The 24,864-nt window shown below is 36.2% G+C and overlaps 1 protein-coding gene across 1 annotated transcript in view; it reads left to right on the plus strand.

The window, feature by feature from the left end:
* Positions 1 to 24,857, plus strand: part of LOC149941298 (uncharacterized) — a 36,861-nt gene extending 12,004 nt beyond the window's left edge. The window contains exon 2 of the mRNA XM_090177225.1: positions 23,475 to 24,857. Within this exon, the coding sequence (XP_090033351.1) occupies positions 23,475 to 24,077 (603 nt within the window). The 3' untranslated portion in view covers positions 24,078 to 24,857. The remainder of the gene's footprint in view (positions 1 to 23,474) is intronic.
* The last annotated feature ends 7 nt before the right edge of the window (positions 24,858 to 24,864 follow it).

Genomic DNA, 24,864 nt, shown 5'->3' on the forward strand with positions numbered 1-24,864 from the left:
GCTTTTCGTGTTTTTATTTTGGGCCTTTTGTACTGAGGAAACCGCCAAGAGCTAAAATCCATTAAAACTAAACAAAGAAACCGCGTGGGACTGGAATTATTAGAAAGCGTTCTGTACTTGAGATTTGACCGGGCAATTAAAAACAGTAAAAGTTCGAAGTTCCAGCCACCATTCAACTTGATTGAAAGCTACAAATCGTCAATTTACGATTAAGATACCTATGTATTATATGTCTTTAACTTTCAAATAAAATAAAAAATTCCGGAAAATCTTTTGGCTTGTTTTTGCGCTACTTTTCAAAATAAGGATTGTCGGTTTTTTGGGCTTTTTTCAGTTTTGTTTTGGCGAGTTTAGAATTCAAAATCTGGCATCCCTGTCTTTCGGTCAAAAAAGAGGGTTGGTTAGAGCCCGGAAGATCACCCGAAATACAAAGATTTATTTATTTATAAGTGAAGAATAAGTGGTTGTTTAGCGTATTCTTTAGCCTCGAGGCAGGGTTTTGATATTCAGAGACGAACTATTGTCTTTCGGTAAACGAGTCGGTTTGCGCCCAGGAAGAAGAATAAAAAGTCATTAAAGGTGCCATTTATCATCTATATTAACCATTCCAACCATCATTTTCATTCGCGTATGTCCGTTGATGCGATTTAAATTGTATATTTTTACGCCTTCTCTTATTTTGTTTAGCCTCGGAAATATAGGTCTATCCAGCTATCAAATAACTCTTAAGAGCCTCTTGTCTTAACTTGGAATTCTTGCTTAACAAGATGATAAAATAAGTCACTATTTTAATTTCTTTATAAAACTGATTCTCATGTTCGTTTTTTTCCCGATGTAAATCTCAAAAATACTCCATAATCTCAAAATTAATTTGAAAATTTCATAATTTCGACTTCCATCTAGGAGCAACAAACACAAGGAGAACGTAGCTAACCTTTAAACACGCTAACGCAGTGTTGTGTACAAATTTCATTGGACGAACCTTTACGCTGAGCGTTTTACCGAAAGGGGGAAGATAATTTCTGAATTTTCCCCTTCCGACGGCAGCAGGCGCTAAAGCGTCTAACCAATGAAAACTGTACGCGAGAAAATGCACGACTTTTGGCGGGTTGCGTTCTCCTTGTGTGGGGTGCTGTGTTTGTTGCTCCTACTTTCCATAAAACCAAACAATAAAAAGTTAAAATAATGAAACGTTTTTCTCTACGTTACGGGCTTAAGCTTTTTAGTACTTTTATTGCCACGCGCGTTTCGCACGTGGGCTTCAAATTTCTAAATCTTTATCGACTCCAGCACGTGCTCTCCATCTTCAATAGATATAGCTAGTGACGTAGATAAAACATTTACAAGGGACGTCCCGTATTTTATAGAAACATTTATATTATCATACTTTCAAATAAACATTAATCCGTAATACGTTCAATCGGCAAGTAGGCAACATCATACGAGCTATCGTCATTTCATAAGGTTCTCAGTAAAGGCATTCGTTCGGTGTACCCTAAAAACGCGTGTTTTCTCGTCAAACCACCCTCGCCGGCTCTACCCAGAAACCCGCGAGAAAAACTATAATAGCTGGTTCTCTCTCTGGGCTGAGGGGTCATTCGAGCGGAAACCGGCTTCCAGGGGGCGCCCCTGCCCGCTATTATAGCCTGGCACTTGTGATTGTGACCTCTCCCCCCCCCCTCACCAGTTTGTTAGAACGACCCAATAAAATAGGCGAGGTTTTATTATTTCAGAAGTGCACCCCTCCAACAATTTTTTCCAGCTCACTCCTATCTCGCACCCGCGTGTGTTTGATACCCTTATTGTTATACTACGGCGGCTCCGTAACCCGCTTGTGCTGTTTTTTCTGCGCTGTTTTTTCTGCACCGTTGACCTCCCCCCCCCCCCCTCCCGTTTCGCCCCGAGCGCCAATGATTAGGGTAAAAGCTCTTTTAGCGCGCGTGAAATCAAAACAAGTGTGCCGCTTTCTCACCAACTCAACTTGACTCCGTTCACGCCCAAAACGAACGTCCGACTCCGGTTTCTATGGGCGCTTTCTGGTTAAGCCGCCTCGAAATTCCGCGTACCAAATTAATGGGTAATTTCTCTAGATATAAGTGAGAATTTTTTGGATATTTACCACTATTTTGAAACTGGAAATATTTTGTAAATTCCAAGTGTTATAAGTTAATGGTTTATTAAAGCTAGATTAGAGTTGAAATAGCACTAATTTCCGCTACGATTTGCGATTGGCTTTCTAAAAGGAAATTTTAAATATTTATATACATTATCTTTGGATTTAAAATAAATTATTATCGTAATTTATATCTATCTAGCGCGTGGGGTGGAAATGACAGTGGAAATTCTCGAATATCGACCTTGAATATTGTAATTTTCAGAATTCGCCCCCTGCAAATAGGCTTTCCCGTAAGGCGTCAATGATAACGATGAATACCGCTAATCGACCATTAAAACGGAATAAAAAAGACTTTCATTATTTGGGAAATAATAGAATCGCGTTTTATAATTTCAGAAAAGGGGTATTTTTTGTTAGTTAATTTGGGCGGTTTTTAACTCTCGTAGCCGGCAACACAGCGGAATAAATGTTACGTACCATTCAGCGCTCTGAATATACAGCTCTCGACCTTGCTTATCCGCTCTCCGCTCGGTTTAATAAGAATACGTTTACGAGATTTGAAAATCGTGATCGCCATGCCATCTTCATTGTTTTCCTCTCGAAACGCTCGTTTTCTGAAGAGAGGGAAAATTTTCCGTGGAATATATTGTTACGTAAAAACGCCAACCATGAGGCCCGAACGTTCGCGAAACCCCGGTTTTTACGTTTGTTTAGAAAACTGACTTTTATTGTGTTTATAATCTCAAAAAATATTTCTTTGTTAAGCGTTTTAACTGGTAATATTTAAAAAAAAATTATTATGTTTCGCACGTTGTGTTATAAAATATATTATATTTTCCCGTTCTACTTTTACTTGGATTAGTAAATATAGCGGTTTATATTTTGTATGTAGAGATTATTTCGCAATATGTGTCTATAATTTGTCGGCAAAAACACCGTTCATTCGACCGTAGATTTTTTTAAATGGAAGGTGTAATGAGGTTAAATATTGAATTTATTTTTAAAGGGTCAAGCTTTATCCAGTTAGATAGCCCTATAGCCCGTTAAAAATTAAAATTTATGGCGAAAACCACATAAAAAAATATGAAACGGTTAATTTCGGGAAATTGAAAAGCGCGCGTCCGCTGCGACACCTAGTGAGAAATCGGTGAGACACTCCTTGCTTAAATTGAAAAACAATAAAAATGCGCGCGCTGCTGATGACGTGAAAGATTTGTTTTTCACTTGCGGCGCGTTCCAGTTATACGAGACCTAAGCCTAAATTGCGCGATTTCAAAAGTACAAAAAGGTACGTGTAAGCTAGGAGCAACAAACACAACACCCCACACAAGGAGAACGCAACCCGTCAAAAGTCGTGGATTTTCTTGTGTACGTTTTTCATTGGCTAGGCGCTTTAGCACCTGCTGCCGTCGGCAGGGGAAAACTCGTGTCTTCCCCCCCCCCCGCCCGTAAAACGTTCAGCGTAAAGGCTCGTGACGCTCGTCCAATGAAATTCGTACACAACCCTTCGTTAGCGTGTTTAAAGGCTAGCTGCGTTCTCCTTGTGTTTGTTGCTCCTAGGTGTAAGTATATTGAACGTCTTGTTGATCATTTGATCTGCAAATAAGGCGATATTTGGACAAACTTGGTTATTTTAATTGTTTATAGTTTGAATTTTGTATTTAACGTAGTTGACCTATAAATTTGGAAATGATCTTCCAATACCGTAATAATCTAAATATATTTTTATATATTAGTGTTTGTGGGAGTTATATCTGAAATAAACGCTGAACTTCATATTTACGACGAAATAAGCTTTTTATCTTTGCAAAAATGCGAAATTATAGGCGATAATTTAGAATAATATTTTGATCTTATAACAGTCGCTAACCAAACGCTTCTGTAGTAGAGATGTTAAGGTAGCGACTGAAAACGTGTAGAAGAAACTTGTAGGATTTGAGACGTAGTCCTATGTACAATGCCGGCCCCTCCTTCACGTTTTCTGACGCTGGCTTAACCTGTCAAATAACTTATCAGCCGGGTTCGTAAATGTTTCACGTAGCAACAACCTTCAAAAGCGCGCTGATAGCGGAAAACAACTCTTGATATGAAACATTCCTTCATTTATCTGATATCAGTACGTTTAAAATTTTACCGTTAAAACGATTTGAAATAAAAAAAATAAAGTAACTCGGCATTTTTCGGAACCTCGTAAATCGAAGTGTTATCTTAGAAAGTTTTCTTTACTAGAAGTTTGGTAATGTTGTCTAAAAGCAAGGACTCCCTTAAAATGTTAGACCGATATCTGTTGGAAGACTATAAAAATTTCCGTTATCTATCTGTACGAGCCTCGGGTTGGACTCACGGGTTAGAATATTTCCCGAGGGGGGGATAGGGGTCGAAAATAACGGCATTCGAGTTCCAAGGAGACCCAAGGTCGTTCGAAAAAATGTCCTTAATGTTTTCAAATTGTTGGTAATTAGATTTTTGCGGTTCCAATATTATAATTACGCTGCCCGATTTTCTTGAATATTTTATTAGCCTTAGTTTGACAAAATATGTAGGTAACAATCTCTTAGTACGCTATTGAGTTTATGCCAATTTTCAATTTCTTTTTCTTGGATGGATTGATGGATGTGTGATTACAGGCTTACCAGTTTTTCTAAATTAAATTATAGTTTTAATATCTGCGTTTTTATGCGACAGGTATTTAAGATGTAGTTTATAAGGTTATTATAATATGCTAATCACCGTAGCTTATTCCGCGTACAAGAGCCCTTAGGTTTAGTTTTATATTTTTGTATGGATTTGACTGCGTCATATTCTTAACAGCTAGAGGGGAAAAGTTTAAACTTTTGATAAAAGAAAGTAGATAGATGTTTTTTTTTTGTTAATTCAGTTTCTACTCACATCTTCAAAATTGAATACCTTAGCATATATTTGGTAAATTACTTAGAAAAGAGTGTATCTTTAGAATAGAATCAATGGGACAGTTTTTACTCGTGCCATTTTTTACTTCCTGGAGAATGGCACCATTCGAAAGTTGCCAAGGTCGATTTAATATAATTCTTAATTTATAGTCTTCTTAAAATTATTTTGAAATATAATTTTTTTTTAAATGGTCGAAAACTAGAAAACCAGTATTCAATTTGACGATAAAAATGTTTCTCTTACGAGAAAATTCAATTTTTTTGAAAAAGCTCGCCTCGTAAACTAAAAATAAAAATGAAGATGAATTGAAAAATTATGGACGTAGTTCTCTGGCCACCTATGGGTCGACAGTTTCTTTTCATCTGGTGAATTTATTTCTGTAAAAACCGAAATTTGAGTGCATTATCCGCCCTCAATCTATTGGACGATGCGTCATTGAAGAGAGGAGGGGGGGGGGGCTGTTGCTTTGAATTTAAGGTTATCTAATTGAGCCTACAACCACTTCCTCTTCTTTATATAATCGAGCAACCCTTTTTTGCGGTGTTTTGTTGGCTGAACACTTAAAATTCTTCTGCCAACCTTTCAAAGGAATGTTTTGGAAACGACGTAATTTTTCGAAGAAGTTTATCCTCAAAACGTAACTCTCGCTGCAACCAGCACAATGCGTTGATTGCTTTATTTCTTCTTACATGATAATTCAATTATTAGATTGATAATTTATTAGAAGTATATAGTATATATATTTTAAAATAGTGGTATCTCAGTGATATTAATATAGTATTATATTACATTAATAATTATAATAATTATTATATTATTATTAATAATAATATAATAACGTAATAAAATGTTTCAGAATAGTTTGGGAAAATATATTGTAGAGCCTATTGTTGTTTGTAAATATCGCATATCGTAGGGTCTTTTTCAAATAATTAGCAGAAATCCATAACGTTTAAAGGCCTAGGTTTGCTTCTGCCTGTCCCCCTTTAAAATAACTTGCCTGAAAAGCAAATACCCTGGTGGTGGGCCAACATGTTCAGCGGTTAGCCTACCACCAGGGTATTTGCTTTTCAGGCAAGTTATTTTAAAGGGGGACAGGCAGAAGCAAACCTAGGCCTTTAACTTTTGATTGGCTGTTTTAAAATTATGGATTTTGTCCAGAACGATGTAGACTCGGAAAATGAATACACCAAAAAATGGATTTTAGAAATCCCTATTCGTTTTCTCACAGAAGGTTTTGAACATTTTACGGTGAGCACAAAATTTAGCAAGTTGATCGTGAGTTGTCCTCACTTTTTAGAGCAATACCGGTTTATATTATGACCAAATTGTATACAAAATTATGTATTTCTTTTAAAATAAGGTTAAATAATGAAAACATACAATACAAAAACAATAAAGACAAAATTCACAATAACCATTTAAACAAGTTTACAGTGATTATCTCGAAATTTTACAACGAAGCTTTTACAATGAATGAATCATTAACTTAAGTTACCTATTTCGTTTGTAGTATTCGTAAGGAGTTTTTTCAATTCATATTTAAATATCAATTTTTTTATCAAAAATATGTATTTCCCTACATATTTTAGCACTTTTAATTGCATCGAGTCTACATTTTATTGTAGAAAAATTCTAGATTTTTTTATATTTATTTATTTATTTATTTATTACGAATAATGTTATATAAGATTGATGTATTTTAAACTATTTCGAATGGTTAAGGTATTGTTATCTTTTTGAATTTTTAAAGAAACTAATATTTTAAGGGTTTTATAAATTTAGGTAAATTTGTTTCTTTATGATTAATATTATCGTTCTATCAAATACCTCAAATTAAACAACAATACTATAATTTTGTCCTTACAATAGACTTATATAGTTGGAAAAACACTTTCAGGTCATTAAGGCTACTAGATATAATATTTTAAATGATAATAATAATTAGTAAAATTATGATATTCCTAAATATCTATTGAAATAACTTTAGTCACGAGCAGTTCTGAAATACATTAATAGGTTTCCCGACCTCAAACCGGCTACTAATCGAGTTAACAAAAAAATTACCGCCAAAGTTCTGCTCAGAAACCAAAAGTGAACCGCGTGTAAACATATTTCGCACGAATTTCACGCCCCACTGAGTTTCACGATTAATTTAAAACCAACAAAATTTCAATGTTAGATAAAGATTACCTGTAAAGGAAGTAATTTCCCGTAGAAACGCGTTCTTTATTTTTGCGGTAAAAAATAGTCCGTAATGGGGATATATTTAGACTAAATTTAATATTTTTCGTAATCGGTATAATAGCGTATTGAATAACGGTTAATTTTAAAATTTTCTTTTTAATATAAACTTATCGAGGGCCGCGTAATTTCCTGGTTTTTTGTCTTTGTGTGTATTTGGGGAATTCCCGTAACCGCCCATTTTTAAATAAAAAATACTCTTTTTTTTAAAAGTACCAGCCTAAAACACCCACGGCCACATTTTAACTGTCTGCTTTTTCCGAGTTAAATAAATTAAAAAATGGTTTTTCTCTATTTCGATAATAAGAAAAGAACTTCAAGAAGCGACAATTTGTTCGGTGGCGCGCGCCTAAAAAGGAGAGTTTAGAAAACGCGAAAGTCTTGTAGGAAATTGCAGAAACGTGGGAGTTATATAATTCTTATTTAATTGGAAAAAGTGAAAGAATTAAAGAAAATGAAAAAAAAATGAGGCGCCAACGTTTTGTTAGTTCCAGCGCGGAAGAAAAAGGTTTCTGATTGTGTTTGAAATTAATGATGTCAGGTCCGGCTGGAAAACTACAAGCGTCCTCCCCCGTAAAGGCTGGCCCGCTTAAAAGACGTATTTGGGATATGTCGAAATCTAAATTGGAAGTTGCCCTTAGTTTTCTGAAATTCGAGCTTCGTTCGTAATTTAAGTAGGACGGCCGTTTTCGCTCTTTGGTCACCGGCCACGAAGATTTAATGATTCTTTTGTTAAATGCCGTTTACAATGGCTGGGTAATATCGTAACGACCTTGTCAAGGCTGCTCATTTCTTACGAGACAACGGATTCTATATAATGTAAGCTTTCGTGCGGATAAGACAAAAGGAATTGGTTCTGTATTTTAGAAAACTCACGATAATTGACAAATCGGTTTAACGTGATATAGTCAAAGAGCGTGGCAATTTGTGACAAGCTATTTACCATTAACGAGAAACAACTCGATTATTTGATTGATACCGACGTTTCGTTACATCAAGTTTGACTTAAAACAGTCGACACAGATTTAGTTAATGATTGATGGATCTTAAAATTCGTTTTGCGCGTGAAAATACGTCGCCATTTTAGGGTAAAAAAACTGGTAAATAAGCACGCTGTACCTCATAATAGGGGGTTTCTTTTCGCCTGTTCTCGGATTTAGTGAACTTTTTTTTACTCTAAAACGTTCTAGAGGGACTTGGCAGTGCTACGTCACAGTTTTTTTTTCAATAGTTTTTATCGTGGGGCGAAAAATATGACCACAATGGCGGCCATGGCCAAAGCTACGGAGTGCCAAGTCTATATTCGCCTGTTCCGGAGATGAAAATTACTCCGCCCCAGAAACTATTCGCTTGTTCCAGAGTATTAGGGCTACTCTTTTTCCTCTTCTGAAAAGGAGGTGTAAAGAGTCAATCGGTTTTTATCATCTGCTAGCCAGAATTTATCTGCTAAAAAGGCCACAGGCAGCCATTTTGGAAAAACGTTTTTACTCCGACTCAAACTATTCGCCACCGCAGAATCGGAGTAAAATGACGTCATAGCCTTACTCTTCTCACCCTACTCCGAAATCCCGAAACAACCTAATATGAAGTTATTGTCACGCGCAAAAAACTTAATTTTGAAATCGGTTAATTGCTACCTTTATAACAGGTTTTGCATGACATTAGCATTTTGATGAGATCAAATGCGTGGTATCCCGCGCATCCGTAATGGCCTCCTCGCTGTGAAAAATCTTCAATTTTTGGCCAAAATTTCGGGGGCTCTCCGCCATTTGGTCCGGGGTTTTTGACCGCAATTTTTCCATTTTCTGATATCAATCTGACGCGAGGGGACGATCTCTCTGCTAAAATGAACGAGCCAGGCCGCCGCGCCAGAGGACCGAGCGGGAGATTGAATATCATGATGGAGGGTCTCCTTTTTTCTGAGAATCCTTAAATTCCGAGAAGCTAATTAAGCTTTGGCCGACGCTTTAATTTCCCGGATTTCAGTGATATAGTTTCGAGTGCGGATACGTAAAATAAATCTACTAATTGTAACGGTGGCAGTCTAATTAGAAGCTCCCAATTACAGGCGGTATAGTTTATTCTATTGTTCTTCATTTTACGTCTGTCTTCGGCGGAATATAAAGAAACCGTTTAATATGATAGACACTAACAATGGGAGACTGGGCATTAAAATTCGTAATTGGTAAATTAGAAAAGTTTGTGCCATAGTGCTATTTCATGCCCCCCCCCCCCCCGCGATCCTATAATTTCTATACTATCCTTTAATCGTTTATTCCCATTCGACCGAAAGAATTTTAAATTGTAGCCCAATTGGCGGGGTGATTTGGTATTTTATTTATAAGGTATGTACTATCGAAGATCCATGTTTAGGTTAGGTTAGGTTAGGTTAGAGTTGGTTAAGTATAAATACCCTCCTTTATTAGCTATCCGCTCCATTGCAAACGACTTCAGTAACTAAATAGAAAACATAGCAAAAGCCAATTTATATAGCAGCGTTCGGTCGAATGAGACACATAAAAGCGTTCGGTCGAATGGGACACATAAAAGCGTTCGGTCGAATGGGACACATAAAAACCGCACGTTTCGGCGGAATTCGGTCAAATGGGACACCTCAAAAACCGCCTTCGGTCGAATGGGATTTCGGTCGAATGGGACTAAAGCTCCTTTAATACTAATATTAACCTATAATTCTAAGATAGTATGGATTTCGTTTTTCAGTAAATTTTACGTAGTTCAAGTTCTAAAACCTTTCGGTACGTCATCAACCAATATACTACAGCGGTATATAAAAGGGTGGGGATTTTTTTTTCTATGGGCAAATTTAACGCACTCAAAGGCAGGAAGGAAAATAGTCGGTCAGCTTAAAAATTCCACTTTAAACTTTTCATAAATCGGAAGACCAGTGTTGGGTATTTTCGTCAAAGAGCCGCTCACCTTATTCACCGCTCGCCTAATATCCACTCACGCTCACGAATTTTTGAGTGGTAAAATTAGCGCTCCTCTCTTTTCGCTCTTTTTTGAGCAGTAAAATTAGCGCTCCTCTCTTTTCACTCTTTTTTGAGCGGTAAAATTAGCGCTCCTCTCTTTTCACTCTTTTTTGAGCGGTAAAATTAGCGCTCCTCTCTTTTCACTCTTTTTTGAGCGGTAAAATTAGCGCTCCTCTCTTTTCACTCTTTTTTGAGCGGTAAAATTAGCGCTCCTCTCTTTTCACTCTTTTTTGAGCGGTAAAATTAGCGCTCCTCTCTTTTCACTCTTTTTTTGAGCGGTAAAATTAGCGCTCCTCTCTTTTCACTCTTTTTTGAGCGGTAAAATTAGCGCTCCTCTCTTTTCACTCTTTTTTTGAGCGGTAAAATTAGCGCTCCTCTCTTTTCACTCTTTTTTGAGCGGTAAAATTAGCGCTCCTCTCTTTTCACTCTTTTTTGAGCGGTAAAATTAGCGCTCCTCTCTTTTCACTCTTTTTTGAGCGGTAAAATTAGCGCTCCTCTCTTTTCACTCTTTTTTGAGCGGTAAAATTAGCGCTCCTCTCTTTTCACTCTTTTTTTGAGCGGTAAAATTAGCGCTCCTCTCTTTTCACTCTTTTTTGAGCGTTGAAATTGGTGCTCCTCACATTTTCGTTGTCCGCTCTTTGTTTAAAAAAAACCCCTTTTGCTGCTCAATTTCGCTAATAATAACAAAAGCGCTCATATTGAGAGGAGCGGTGCCCATCACTGCGGAAAACTACGTTATGTCCGAGGCCAACTCGTTTTCGTTTTGAAAACAACGGTTTGTGAATTTTCGGCACGCGGAGAACCAGAATAAGGCACCCATTCCGAAGTAATTTGGGCAAGTGGATGGGTTAGAAAATGATGTTGGCGTTGAAAGACAAGAGCTCGGAAGATAGAAGTAGGAAATAATGTAACCGCGCCTCTTTTAATGAGCGCGTTCATTACCCAATTCTCGTCTCTCGCATTTTAATTTTTCCTCGGCGTACAGATGGCGCTATAATATAAATAAATAAAGGTTTGATAGGTCGGGCAACACTGCCATGTTTTTTATTTGTTTTTTTTTTGGAAACGTGATTCTATGCAAAAATAACTGGATTTCCTGGTTTAATAGTTTTTCTTCTGATAATTTCATTTTAATATATTTTTTTTGACCGATTCAGAGCGAAATATTTGCGCGTTACGAGAGAAACTGGTTTCAAATTCCTTTCTCTTTCCGCGATTGTCTGAAAACATTTTGCAAAAGTGATTTTGCCTCTTTTTTTCACGAGGGAAAGGGTGTGAAAACCAGAATGACAAAGGCTTCTAGTCCTTATTTAATTTCTTTCTGTTAAATGAGCAAACACATGGTGTTTTTCGCACACTTCACCGTATTTTGTAGAGGCGCCGCGATAATGTATCGTAACCCAAATACCACCCGCTAATTTCTTTTATCTTAAGCCCGTTTGAAGTGAGAAATCCGCAATTCTTTCTTCTTTAATTGGTCGGTGGGGTTTGCCTTATTAACGCTCAGGAACGTAAGAGTAGCATTTCACGCTAGCCAACATTTTGTACAACTTGGTTGAAATTTCTTATGTCAACTGGCGAAGACAAATTCTTGTAATTATTCCTAAAATACGTCTACATTTATATAGATGTGTAATATTACCAAAAGTAAATGAACCGAAGTTATCAGACTGCTATACTCTCCATGTTGGAGACGTTTTCCTTATGAAGTTACATTTTGACCTCGAGTTTGAAATTTTGCGCGCTCCTAGGCCGAAAAAAAAACCGAAATGAAACCATTTTTTATACATGGAAATAGCTATACCCACAATTCCCAATTGCAATTTCTCGCTTCAAAATACGGGGATGGAAATTAGCTTTTATTTAACTCGATTTTCTCATCATTTTCATAAGGAAAACGTCCTGTGATTCTGAGCGCTATTTCGATAACTTCGGTTCGTTACTACATTCATCTATTTTTATACAAACAATGAAATAACTATAAAAGTATATATTTCAAAATATGGAACTAAGCCTTGGTCATAAAAACTGTTTTCTTCATTCAAACCAACTAGAATTTTGACCCACCCCAGGTTGACTAAATGTTTTGGAAAAATATGTCGAATTTTGTGAATAGAAAATTGATGTTTCCTGATTTTAAACAGTGAAAATTACGAATAGGCTTAGAAATTTTCCGGAATAAAATAAAAAATTCAAATTCTAATTACTATCCACGGATTAACTTTTTCGCTTATTCAAATTAATTTTTAATTCTCTGACAAAACTCGATAAATTAGACGAAAAACTCGTTTATCGCGCGTTCTCTTTATCTTACGGCGCTTACCGAGATAGCCTTGAATGGAAAAACCGTATGGTAATTAGGATTGGAAGGTAATCGGGATAATAAATTTGTATACAGAAGAGTTAACAATTGAAGTGGCCTTTTTATTCGGATAAGCTTTTAACATTTTTCATAAGACTGCTTAATTAATTTTACGCAAGATTGGACACGACCCTAGCTTTTCAATGAAGACGTTTCCTTCAAAAAACATCTTACTTTTGTGGCGAAAGTTGTTGGGTTTAGCTTAGCGTGAAACTACGAATAGAATTGTTTATTCGTAAATTAGCGAACTATAAATACAATTCTCGTAGACTTTACCGTTTCCCGCGCTTCGTACCGTTGTTAACTTAGACCGAACCGACTATAAGGATTTTTTTTAATAATTTCTACGCGAAATAGGAAATTTCGAGGGATAAAAACCTTCATCGTAGATTCTATGGGCGTTGACCGAGCTTATTCAATTCAAGATTTCTTTTAATTTTTTTTTCGAATTAGAAACTTTCAGTCAAAACATTATTTAAGGACCTTAATCTTTAATATTTTTTCTTTGTGAAATTTTAAAATGAAAAAGATTTCCTATACCGGTATTATTATGGCTGGAAAAATACGAAAAAGGTTAAACCCGAAATCCTCTTATTATAAGCTTCGTGTTTTGACACCAGGTGGTGCTGATTTTAACTCTTTTTTTTTTCATTTTATTTTCTAAAGTATAGGCCTTCGATTATAGCACGCGTATGATTGAAAATATAAATTTGAATACCGTGTAAGATTCATTCGTCACATTTCTCGTACGTCCATCTTCGGCTACTCGCGACTCCTTCAAACCGCGGCCGCGGATTTGCATCGAACGACAGAATGAGACACTACCAACCTTGGCCCATTTCGCGTGTTATAGTCGCGTTCGTGTCTACTTCATTATTAACGAAATGAACCAAAGACATTTTTCTCTCTAACACCTCCGTAAAGAATGTTTTTTTTTTATTACATTTTCTTTGTACCAAGTCACGTTTCTTTATATCTAAGATGCCAAATGACAGCCTACGTAAAAATTCCCTTCATTGTTATTAAAACTCGAACTCGCCCAGTGCTTGGCGTTGAATCGGCCAGTTTTTAATTTCTTTTCGTATTGACTGTGATGGCGGACAAGATGTTTTTTTTTAATACGTCATTGTTGTTGTAAAACCGCGAGCAGGGTTTTTCATTGTCTCGTAAGTGAAAAAAACATACCGTAAGTCTAAGAACATTACCGATTTTTCGGGTTTCGAACTACAGTTAACCCACAATGAGGTTGACCGATGCCTTTGGATCATTAGATACCGGCTGTTGTAGAAATGACGTACGCCACCGCGATGAAAGAATTACTGATGTTTTTAAGTGGACACTCGATATAGTTTTACGGTTTGGCCACCGCCGACAACAACGGAAAGCCATTGTTGCGTATAACTAGTTTGAGGGATTAATTAGTCTCTTTTCTGGCTGCGAGTGTCAGCGGTTCCAGTTGTACGACAGTCGCGTCATTTTCGCGAAGGCCTTATTACTTACCAGGGGTTATTCGGGTTTCGCTAAATTCGATCTTTTTCGCATTCAATGCGCTTAAAATGATAGACTGGAAGGATATACGTTGTCGAAAATAGCGAGAAACGTCTCAAATGTCTGTCTGCTAGAGGACCTTTAAATGCTTACTTCAGTTGGCCAAATCGTCTAGGCCTTTGTAATTTTCTTATCAATTGTAAGGTTGACTTTCTCAATATTTTCTAAAATGTTTCTAGCTATATCAGAAACTTGGATGTATCATGGATTAACAATAACTCACAGGGATAGTTATCTTCGAAAATAAGTTTGATTCAAACGCCATCGGTCCTAGCGGGCGAAATCAGAACTAGGCCTTAGCGGAAACGATTCAATTCGGCGAGCAAACTGGTTTTGCGCTTGTTGCAGCCTACTTCCAGGGGCTAGTAGGCCACAAATTGAAGCTCTCTGGCGCTCTTTTAACTCATCGTAGGAAAATGGGGAAAAAACAGTGACACTTCTCAACTCACCCCCTACGACTACTTAAAATGTTTGCCTAACCTTTTGAAACACCCTGTATATATTTATCGCCTTAGATTTAGAAAGTTATGTATGATGTTTTAAACAAATTTACTCGCTTCAAACGAATAACATTGGATGAATACGTCTTTCGTAAGGGATAAAAAATAAGAAAATATGAAATAAAATCTGTCGATACACGATAGCCTCGATATTTCAGTATTTACGTCAACCTCTGTTTTTCTTTGTGGATAGTAATGATTTTTCAATTATTCATATGACAATGGGGTTTATGTTTAAATATTTTGGGTGTCGAGTCGAAGCTGGTGGGCGCAAAACTCGTTACTTTCAATTTTACTTTTCCCGATAATATCGGAAACTCGTTTGTATCGCGCGGAAGAATGTCTTCGGGACAAATTATAATAACGGGTTTAATTAACCTCCTCGCGACTAATTACCAAATAACATTTTTTTTCTAAGAAAGTTTTTTGAAACTGAAAAATAATTATTAGCGTCTATCAGCGGTCGTTAAGATTTCCAAGGACTCCAGTTCGCGTAAAAATGTAAATTATATTCGTCAAATTATCGACATATTTCGAAGCGTTTAGCATCAGTATCTCACGCGGAATGCGCGATAGTGAAAAATAACTTGAAATCCGGAATTGCGGAAATTCGCTAATATTTCTTCAGGGTTCATTAAAATTTAAAAATGTGATTTTTAATTGATAATAGTTGCCCCTTATTTCCGGGGCTGGCAATTCTTAACAATCGGGGTAAAAAATAATTTACTTTCCAAGGCAACTACGATAAACTAACCTCAAAGTTTATGCACTTTTAAGTACTGTAATATATTATAAGAATAATTTATATAAATGGTGTATTTCGAAATGATACCATTAAGGCTAATAACTTCGATAATGGTATTGCTGAAGTTTTAGTAGTATGCCCACAGATTTATAAAAGTCACGCAACGTAGTTTTCGAGAAAAACGCGCGAATGTTTCGGATTGATAACTTCCAGTTGAAGGTGAAGGTGTTGCCAACCTCTTTGGATGTCAGTGTCTGTTGCGCACTCACTTGGAAGCTCCGAACAAGGCCTGGCGAGTGTACGGTAGACGCGGTTTATGGTAGAGTAAATAAGACCAAACTATCGGGTGAATAGGGTACTCGTAGCGTGACCACAGCGCGCCCTCTAGGAGCAATCGTCGGCCCGTAACGGAAGTACAAATACATTTAGACTTATACCACTCTCAAGCGGAAACCGACGATATTTTTTTAGAGGTTTTTTTATTATTTTTCTAACAAAAAGAACCGAATGGATGTAAGGAAGAGGCAACGAGTCGTGTCGTCTGCTATTTTTTTTCAATATATTTTGAAACGAGCAACGCGAAAGGTGACATTGATATTCGCCGTTTATTTTAGCGTCTCCAGTTTGGTTACCCCATTGTTTTTATTACTTTTTGTAGTTTTTTTCTCGTAATTTCTTGTCTAAACGATTCAGAATTAAAGCCTTGTTACGGTTTTGGTGGAAATGAGTTCCTTCGTCCTCAGTTCGAAATAATTAACAAAATCTCTCGACCGATTGATAATTTAAAACGAAGTAAAAATAAGTGGTAGCTAGCGCTATTTAAAGATCTCCGCTTTAAATAAATTTAGGAAAATTATTAAAAGGTATTTTTGAAACTATTATGAAACAAACAATTTTTAACTTAATAACGCAACCAAAATATTTGGTAACTACTTCTCTAAAAAGTAATAATGTTTATAAATAACCTCAACCGAGTTAGAAAAAGGAAGGAATAAACTTTTTACTTTTGTTAAACAAAAAGTATTGGTTTGGTAACAGGCTGATGGGCGGCTGACAACCTTAAAAGTAGACAATATAATTGGAAATTAAACGACCTAATTACGAGGAAAACGTTCGAAAATAAACGCGTCGTTTCGAAATTTTCGTAAAGGTTATTAATCGGCGCACGTTTTGAACCTTCCCCACTTAAAGTTAAAGTTTGTCGCAATTTCGGATGGATTGCTGTTTCTGATGGTCTTTGAAATCGGATAACGAGAATCGCTTCTTTAGCGTAACGAATTTAAAGAGATTTTAGTTCTTAAGAGCGTCGTCTCTTTAGCGTAACGAATTTAAAGAGATTTTAGTTCTTAAGAAAAATCGGCGAAAAACATCTTTTACTTAAAAAATAATAAATGGAAATTTATATTCTTGATCCGAGGAGGTCGTTGGAGCTAGGAGGTTGGAGGCAAAAAGAAGCGGCAGTCGATATTTGAGTCGGTCGGCGACGGTCGGGATTACGAGGCGCAAGGTCATCGGTTCCGGCTGATTCTACGACAGACTCATTAACCGGAGCCGACCACAATTGGATCCGTTTTTGCGTGGATTTCTCTGAAAGAAACGTTTTTTTTTCGCGGGGCTATTTCCGCCATCCTCCCCCAAAATTGAAAGGGGTTTTCCATTTCCACAAACGTGTAGAAAATGCATCGCGTGCGCTTTTTGAAGGTTTTTCTCTTTTTTTTGCGCAACGTACACTCGAGTGTCCCGGATTAAAAATGAGGGTGGTCTTTTTCGCGGGTTATTTAATAAGGGTGGTCTTTTCCTAACTTGTTTTCGTGATTATCGCTTGTTTTAAACGCGTTGATCCTGACACTATCGGCTGAAATCTTTGCCCGTTCAAGTTTGTTTATGTAACTTTTTATTAATTCTGCTGTGAAATTTAGTTCAGGGATAATTGGGTAGGTTGGGTTTTCAGGTACTCGGCAGTATCAGGCCACCTGAATTAATAATAATAAAAATAGCTAGATGAGTGGTGCCTTGGGTATTATCCTAGCAGTTGGTATCTGGTTTTGCTTAGATTTTAAGAGTACCGAGATTATTTTATTGCGTATCGATCGATTGTAAATTTGACAAAGGAAAAGATCCCTTCACAGGGGTAACGCCATTATAGGTCAAATTTTAGTTACGCGAAGAATCTGAGGCGTAGATATTTTAAATATATTAAAACATAAACCAATGTGATTTAAACGTTAGGCTAATGACTGGCCAAATTGGCTACATGAATCCACCTGGTAGTGAAAAACCGAAACTTACGCACAAATCCCGCAATAGTCTTAGTCGATAGCTACGCCGCAAAATTTTCGTTTTGAAAACGAAAACATTTGAGAGAGTTGGCCGTTTTCGGTCTATCGAAATCTGGCAGCCTTGCCTGCCTTCCGGCCTGTATCTCCATAGGATGTCGGCTGGAGTTGCTACAGCATCCACTCTTACTCCCACTGCTGTGTGCGAAGTGGGGATTGGTCCACCCATTGCTGCTCCTTCTGCTGGGTTGAGTGCGACCATCAGTAGTAGGGTACTGCTACCCATGCTGGATTTGTCTCCTGTCCGGGCTAGGTGGACGCTGGCGTAGGGCACTATGATGATAGGCCTCCGGTGGTATGGTCTCTGTTACTAGGTACACCGGGCTATAAATTCTGACACACTGTATCTCCATACCAAAAATGGCCGACGATTACGCCGTCGAAAATATTTTACGAAACTGATCGGCGGCGTTTTTGACCGTTATTTTGAATTATCGACTAAGACTATGCATGCTACAGGAAACTGCTTTGTAGATGGCAAGAGGCAGTCTTAGAAAAAGCTTTTTCAGAGTACTGGTCACGTGACCACTGGACCCTCCCAGGTCTTAATTAACTGGTCCTGATCACTCCTCCCCCCTATTATATATCTAAAATATAGGAAATAATGAAAATTAACATATGAAATAAAATACGTGTATTTATCACAATTATTTTATCTTATGATTAAAAATATATTTTTTCGTGTTTCTTTTGTGGTTAATTTTGTTTTGGGTTCACGTAGAAATCGCTTAGAATGCATTTTGCGAATAAAATCGCCCGCTGTGTCCGAGGAATGCTGGATTATGAAAAGTATTTTAATAGCAGTCTGTATTAATGAGGCTCGCGTAAATCACTTATGACAAAGTAAATCTTAGTACCGCGTTAATAGAGATAAGAGTTTCCAGCTGAAGTTTGTATACTTGAATAGCGCGGAGCCGCGTTTACTTAAATCGCCTGCCAACCGTTAAGAGCGTCCCAGGTTGATCCCGCAAACACGATGTTACCTACGAGGCCGCCACTCGAACACATTGCGTACGTCATCCCATTTTCCGCTCTCTATATTCTGTTCGTGGAAAACTTTCTTATCTCGGCATTGTAGATAATAATCCATAGAGCCTTAACGGAACTAAATTGACCCGGTCGCTCCCAAATCCCGTCCCTTCAACTAGCCTTTAGTCGCGTTGCAAACGTCCTTTATTCTTTTCTTTATGATGAAGTTCCTTTCCCTGCCCCCCCCTCCCCCTCCGTTACTCTTGTTTTATTGTTTTGAACTCTCGGCTTCGCTTCGCTGTTCGTTGTTTTCCGAAATCGGAGACTTCAATGGTTTTGAAAGAAGCTGGAATCGAACAGACCTTTTTGAGCGCTTAATCCGCCTCTTCCCGTTATAAATAATTTTCAAGCCCTCAAATTTTTATAATGTCAACATTGTAAATCAGGATTTAGTTGAGGTTTTTTTTTGGGGGGGGGGGGGGGAAGGGGAGTCGGACGGGTTTATTTATATTGAAATCGTGGCCTCGCCATATTTCTTATTTCCCGGTATGTGATCAACCGGATTTTCTCGGCGCTGTTTTTTACGAAGACTTCCAATGCCGAATTCTGATATTTCTATCTCGATTTGTTAGTTATTTAGATGGAAGATTGGCGACATTCACGGCAATCTAGTTTCCGAAATTAATCCCTTCCCCTCTATCTGATCAAATTACCCTGCCACGGAAAATAAATGTAGATTCTTATTTTGGTAAATATTTACGTAAATCCCCATATCTTTCTTACTAAACCGGTAAACCAGAATGTTCAGGGTTCATACAAACCTGTAGAACCTGGAAAACCTGGAAATATCAGTGAAACAGATTCTTTCCAAAAAAATCAGGGAGATATCAGGGAAATTTTAAATATTTAACCAAAACCTGGATATATCAGGGAAATTTTAAATATTTAACCAAAACCTGGATATATCAGGGAAATTCGTTTGAGTTTGGAAGCGCCTCAATAATTATATGTAATTTTTTCGATTAAACGAAAACATACGGTGCTTTAGCACCTGGATATATCAGGGAAATTTCCAGGAGAAAACCTGGAAATATCAGGGAAATTAATTTTCCAAATGTTGTATGAACCCTGAATGTTGATTTAGTTGATTTCGATGGCGTATTGATAGCTACAACTGTTTAAATCACCAACAAACACCGGCCTTTTGCGCGTTTCAATATTAATTTTAATCCGAAATATGGTTTAATATCGAAGGGTGTAATCTCCGATTTTAAAATTACTTTTATTTGTAAAATGATAAAATTTGGCTCGTTACCAGTGACGTATTTATGTTCAATAAAACATAAATTATTAATAACGGTACTAAAGGTTTTTATTTCGCTTTCTGGCAACCGCGTGAAAAGCCGTTACCCGGATAAAGGCCAACTGAGACTATTTTCCCGCTCGCGGAGATATTTGACTCGTAACTTCGTTTGAAAATGGTGGCGTTATTTCCAAAGTGTTGGAATTAGAAAATTCTAAGCCTGAAACGCCGCCTTAATAACAACGTTGGAAACCACTTTTTGTTGGCACCGCGCTAATAGACCGTACTTTAGGCTACAAAACCCACCAGCTTCTATCGATGACCTTGCCCGAAGCTAAGAAATAATGATTCCTCGCCAAGAGTACCGGCTCAAATAAATTGATTTATTTTTTCATGTCGCCCTTAAACGTATGTCTACGCATTGTTCGGTTGGGTGGAACAATCGAGGGCTGGAGAAAAAGTTACGAAATTTGCGGCCATGTAATTGGGGAAACCGCGGATTACATTCTTCGGGTGCCCCGGCCAAACGCCCAGAATGAAGAATTTTAGAACTTGGCTTTTCATGAAATATTACGTTTAGCGATTATCTCTTTGGCCCCGACAATTATTTCAAAGGTCTCGGAATTCGGATGGTTATCGCTATATCGATAAACTAGGTGCGCCCCTCTATCATTTTAGATCGATTCGATATACGCGTATAATTATAATATCTTCGTAATCGATTATAGCGGCCAAATCCGTTAGTCTCGTTCCGATTGAATTGTTTAGTGAACTTTAAATTGTTACGCAATAATCGGGAAATTATTTACCTTTTCTCGTTCAAAAGTGAACATAATTTTGGACCATTATATATAATTAAACAAAATGTGATATATTCAACTGAATTAAATTTATTTAATATACCATAATGTAATTCATTTGACCGAATTAAATTTATTACATTTAATAGCTAAATTTAATAATTAATGTAATAAATTTTAAACCATTTAACGCAATTTATAACATTTATTTGATATAATATATTGTAATGCATTTAACTGGATTAAATTTATTAGCTACATTAGCCAACAGCTCACTACACTTACTATTACCGATGGGAGGGGAAACAGAAGAACTCGGGTAAAAACCTCTATAACCAGTGGGGAGAGAACTTGCAAAGTCAACGCAGAAGGAGTGGTTTCGGGGTTTCCACCCACTGCCACAAGCTGGGATCGAACCCAGCTGCGAGGTGAAAGTGCTAAGCACTACGCCACCATATTATTAACATAATATAATCAATTTAACTGAATGAAATTTATTAAATTTATTAGCTATATTTAATATAACAAATTGTAAACCATTTAACTGAATCAATTAAATTTATTACATTTATTAGCTATATTTAATATAACAAATTATAAACCATTTAACTGAATTAAATTTATTACATTTATTAGCTATATTTAATATAACAAATTGTAAACCATTTAACTGAATTAAATTTATTACATTTATGAACTATATTTAATACAACAAATTGTAAACCATTTAACTGAATTAAATTTATTACATTTATGAACTATATTTAATACAACAAATTGTAAACCATTTAACTTAATTAAATTTATTACATTTATGAACTATATTTAATACAACAAATTGTAAACCATTTAACTGAATTAAATTTATTATATTTATGAACTATATTTAATACAACAAATTGTAAACCATTTAACTGAATTAAATTTATTACATTTATGAACTATATTTAATACAACAAATTGTAAACCATTTAACTGAATTAAATTTATTACATTTATGAACTATATTTAATACAACAAATTGTAAACCATTTAACTGAATTAAATTTATTATATTTATGAACTATATTTAATACAACAAATTGTAAACCATTTAACTGAATTAAATTTATTACATTTATGAACTATATTTAATACAACAAATTGTAAACCATTTAATTGAATTAAATTTATTACATTTATGAACTATATTTAATACAACAAATTGTAAACCATTTAACTGAATTAAATTTATTATATTTATGAACTATATTTAATACAACAAATAGTAAACCATTTAACTGAATTAAATTTATTACATTTATGAACTATATTTAATACAACAAATTGTAAACCATTTAACTGAATTAAATTTATTTCATTATGAACTATATTTAATACAACAAATTGTAAACCATTTAACTGAATTAAATTTATTACATTTATGAACTATATTTAATACAACAAATTGTAAACCATTTAACTGAATTAAATTTATTTCATTTATGAACTATATTTAATACAACAAATTGTAAACCATTTAACTGAATCAATTAAATTTATTACATTGATTAGCTATATTTCATATAACATTTTGTAATCCATTTATTGAATTAAATAAATTTATTAACTATATTTAATATAACATATTGTTATACATTGAACTGCATTAACTAAATTTATTTACTATATTTAATTTAACAAATTCTAATCAATTTAATTTAATGAATATAATTTAATATTTCTGTATAATATTAATAACATATTAGAAACGGGTGTATATTCTAAAGCGTATGATTTCTAAGAAAAGATGCCCAACAAATGAGGAATGGCTTGAGGCCTTTCACGGGAAAAACATTCGTTCGGTAATGATTTGTGGTATTATATTTTTCGAAGGCAATATTTTTTTCTTGAGGTCGACACGTGACTCAATATTATATATATAATGCGTAATACCAAGTACCCTCTCTTAAGAAAGGATGGGGGGGGGCTAATATTTCGATAAAAGTGGGGGGGGGGGGGGTGGTATCTTTCTTTTGTAAGAGCTTTCTTTCGCCAGGTTTGGAATAGATGGTTTTATTTTAGGAACGCGTGGGTCGATCATTTAAATGTAAGTGGCGTATCTCGCCATTATTTAGGTCGAATCTTAAGCAGAAAGTGCTCCTTTTTTTATCATCCGTTAATTTTTCAAATCAAGGATGTGTGATTGCCAAATCTTTTCGAAGAAAGAGAAAAGTTTGCCGTTTTTTCTTTATATAGCCCTTCATTTTTCAAAAATCAGTATAAGGAAATTTAAATTTTAACTCTTTTATTATTGGAGGAGAAACTTCGTTTCCAATCATTTATAATGTGTAACGAAATTAACGTCGACATATTTTTGCCGAGATCAAATTTATGCAAATAAAAATGTATAGCTTATCACGACTCTTCGTTATCTCTCTTCCCAATTTTAGCCCAATGATTAAATAGCTTCGGCGATATTATAAATTTTGGCCAATGGCCCAGGGGCGACCAGAAATATTTTGTTCAACTTTCGTCTATAATCGAAACGAGACCCGCCGCGGGATGTCGTTCTATTCCGAATCTTACAAATTAGCTCGCTTTCTTTGGGCTGACAACGGGGGGCCAATTAAAAGCTTCAGATTCTCACCGAACGTTTATTATTATTTCAGACCTCGTTGATCGCCCAGGACAACGACCTCTTCCGGCAATTATTGTCGTTAAACGACTCGATCAGCGAACTTCGAGACCAACAGAAAAGGAATTTGGAATTAAGTCAAGAAATGGACGAAGACGACGACGAAGAAGAATTCGACGAGAGCCGCCATTTCAGCTTGTCCGACAAAGAGAGCCTGGAATCTTTGTCCGACCAGGACACTTCGGCCACCACTCCGTCTCCCGCGTCGACTTTGTCTTCGTCTTGCTCTAGTCACTACGCTCCCAACATCGTCGGCAAGGGGAAAACGCCCGGAAACTGCGGCTTGAGTTCCAAGCGGCCAGCGCTGCCATCTAGCATGAGGAACGGGAGTTATCACCACCATCATCACCACCACCGACATCATTGTCACGGAGACACCACCGACAGGCCTCGTTCCTCCAGTTCCAACTTATGTCTCCGTTGCCATAGTAGCGGCAAGATGGCCATGCCGTTGCTAAGGAGACGCGCCCATTCGCAAGCCAGTTTGCATTGCAAAAGGGACGATTTCGATTCCTACGATTCTGGAATACATTTGCAAGGAGCCCATTCCGACTCTGATCACGAAATTTTCGTCTAATTATTTTTACAAACGTATCACTCGTGTTTGGGTGGCCAATCTAATTATTCACTTTATCTCGCGGTAAACAACTCGTTCATACCTTAAATTCCGAGTTATCTCGCTCCTCCGAAGACAATTACTCTTAGCATCGAAAGTGACGCCTTTAGGGAAATAAAATGTTTATATACTTGAAAATTATTCCCTATATTTCTTTAGCGAACAAATTCAAATACCGAGAACAATTTTTGGGTTAAACCCGTAGGTCTTGTTGGTAACTTTTATACAATAACCCGCTCGTCTAAACCTTTTATTCAATAGTTCGTATATATTCAGCTGTCGTTATGTACCGTGGCTAACTTGATTTTTGGTAATACACTCGTGCCTGGCTGGGTTTTTGTAAATCACTATTTCTTAAGCAATCGAAGTGGAATATACATTTATAAAATCTTCACTGACACGCGATGATAGTTAATCGTAGATTTGTCAAATTTGTATTTATTTTATCGACGGTTGTGTGTAAATCGTTACCTTAATAATAACGTCAACAGCGACATCGCTAGTCATTAATGATAAATAAAAAACAATGCCAATTTCGTAGCTTCAATTAATATCACGTTATTGTATGTTTTTTGAATGTAATAACACTAACTCTATAACCACCCCAGTTTTAGATACGGCCAAAACTCAAATATGTATATTTTACGCAATTTTTTCTCGAATTAACATACGCCAGATTTTTATGTACTTAATTTTTAATCCCCAAAAAATGTATAAAAATACAAAAAGTACGGCAAAGTTGTAAATT

This window comes from Leiobunum rupestre, chromosome 6 (assembly GCF_980474605.1).
Source record: "Leiobunum rupestre chromosome 6, qqLeiRupe1.1.hap1, whole genome shotgun sequence".
NCBI lineage: Eukaryota > Metazoa > Arthropoda > Arachnida > Opiliones > Sclerosomatidae > Leiobunum > Leiobunum rupestre.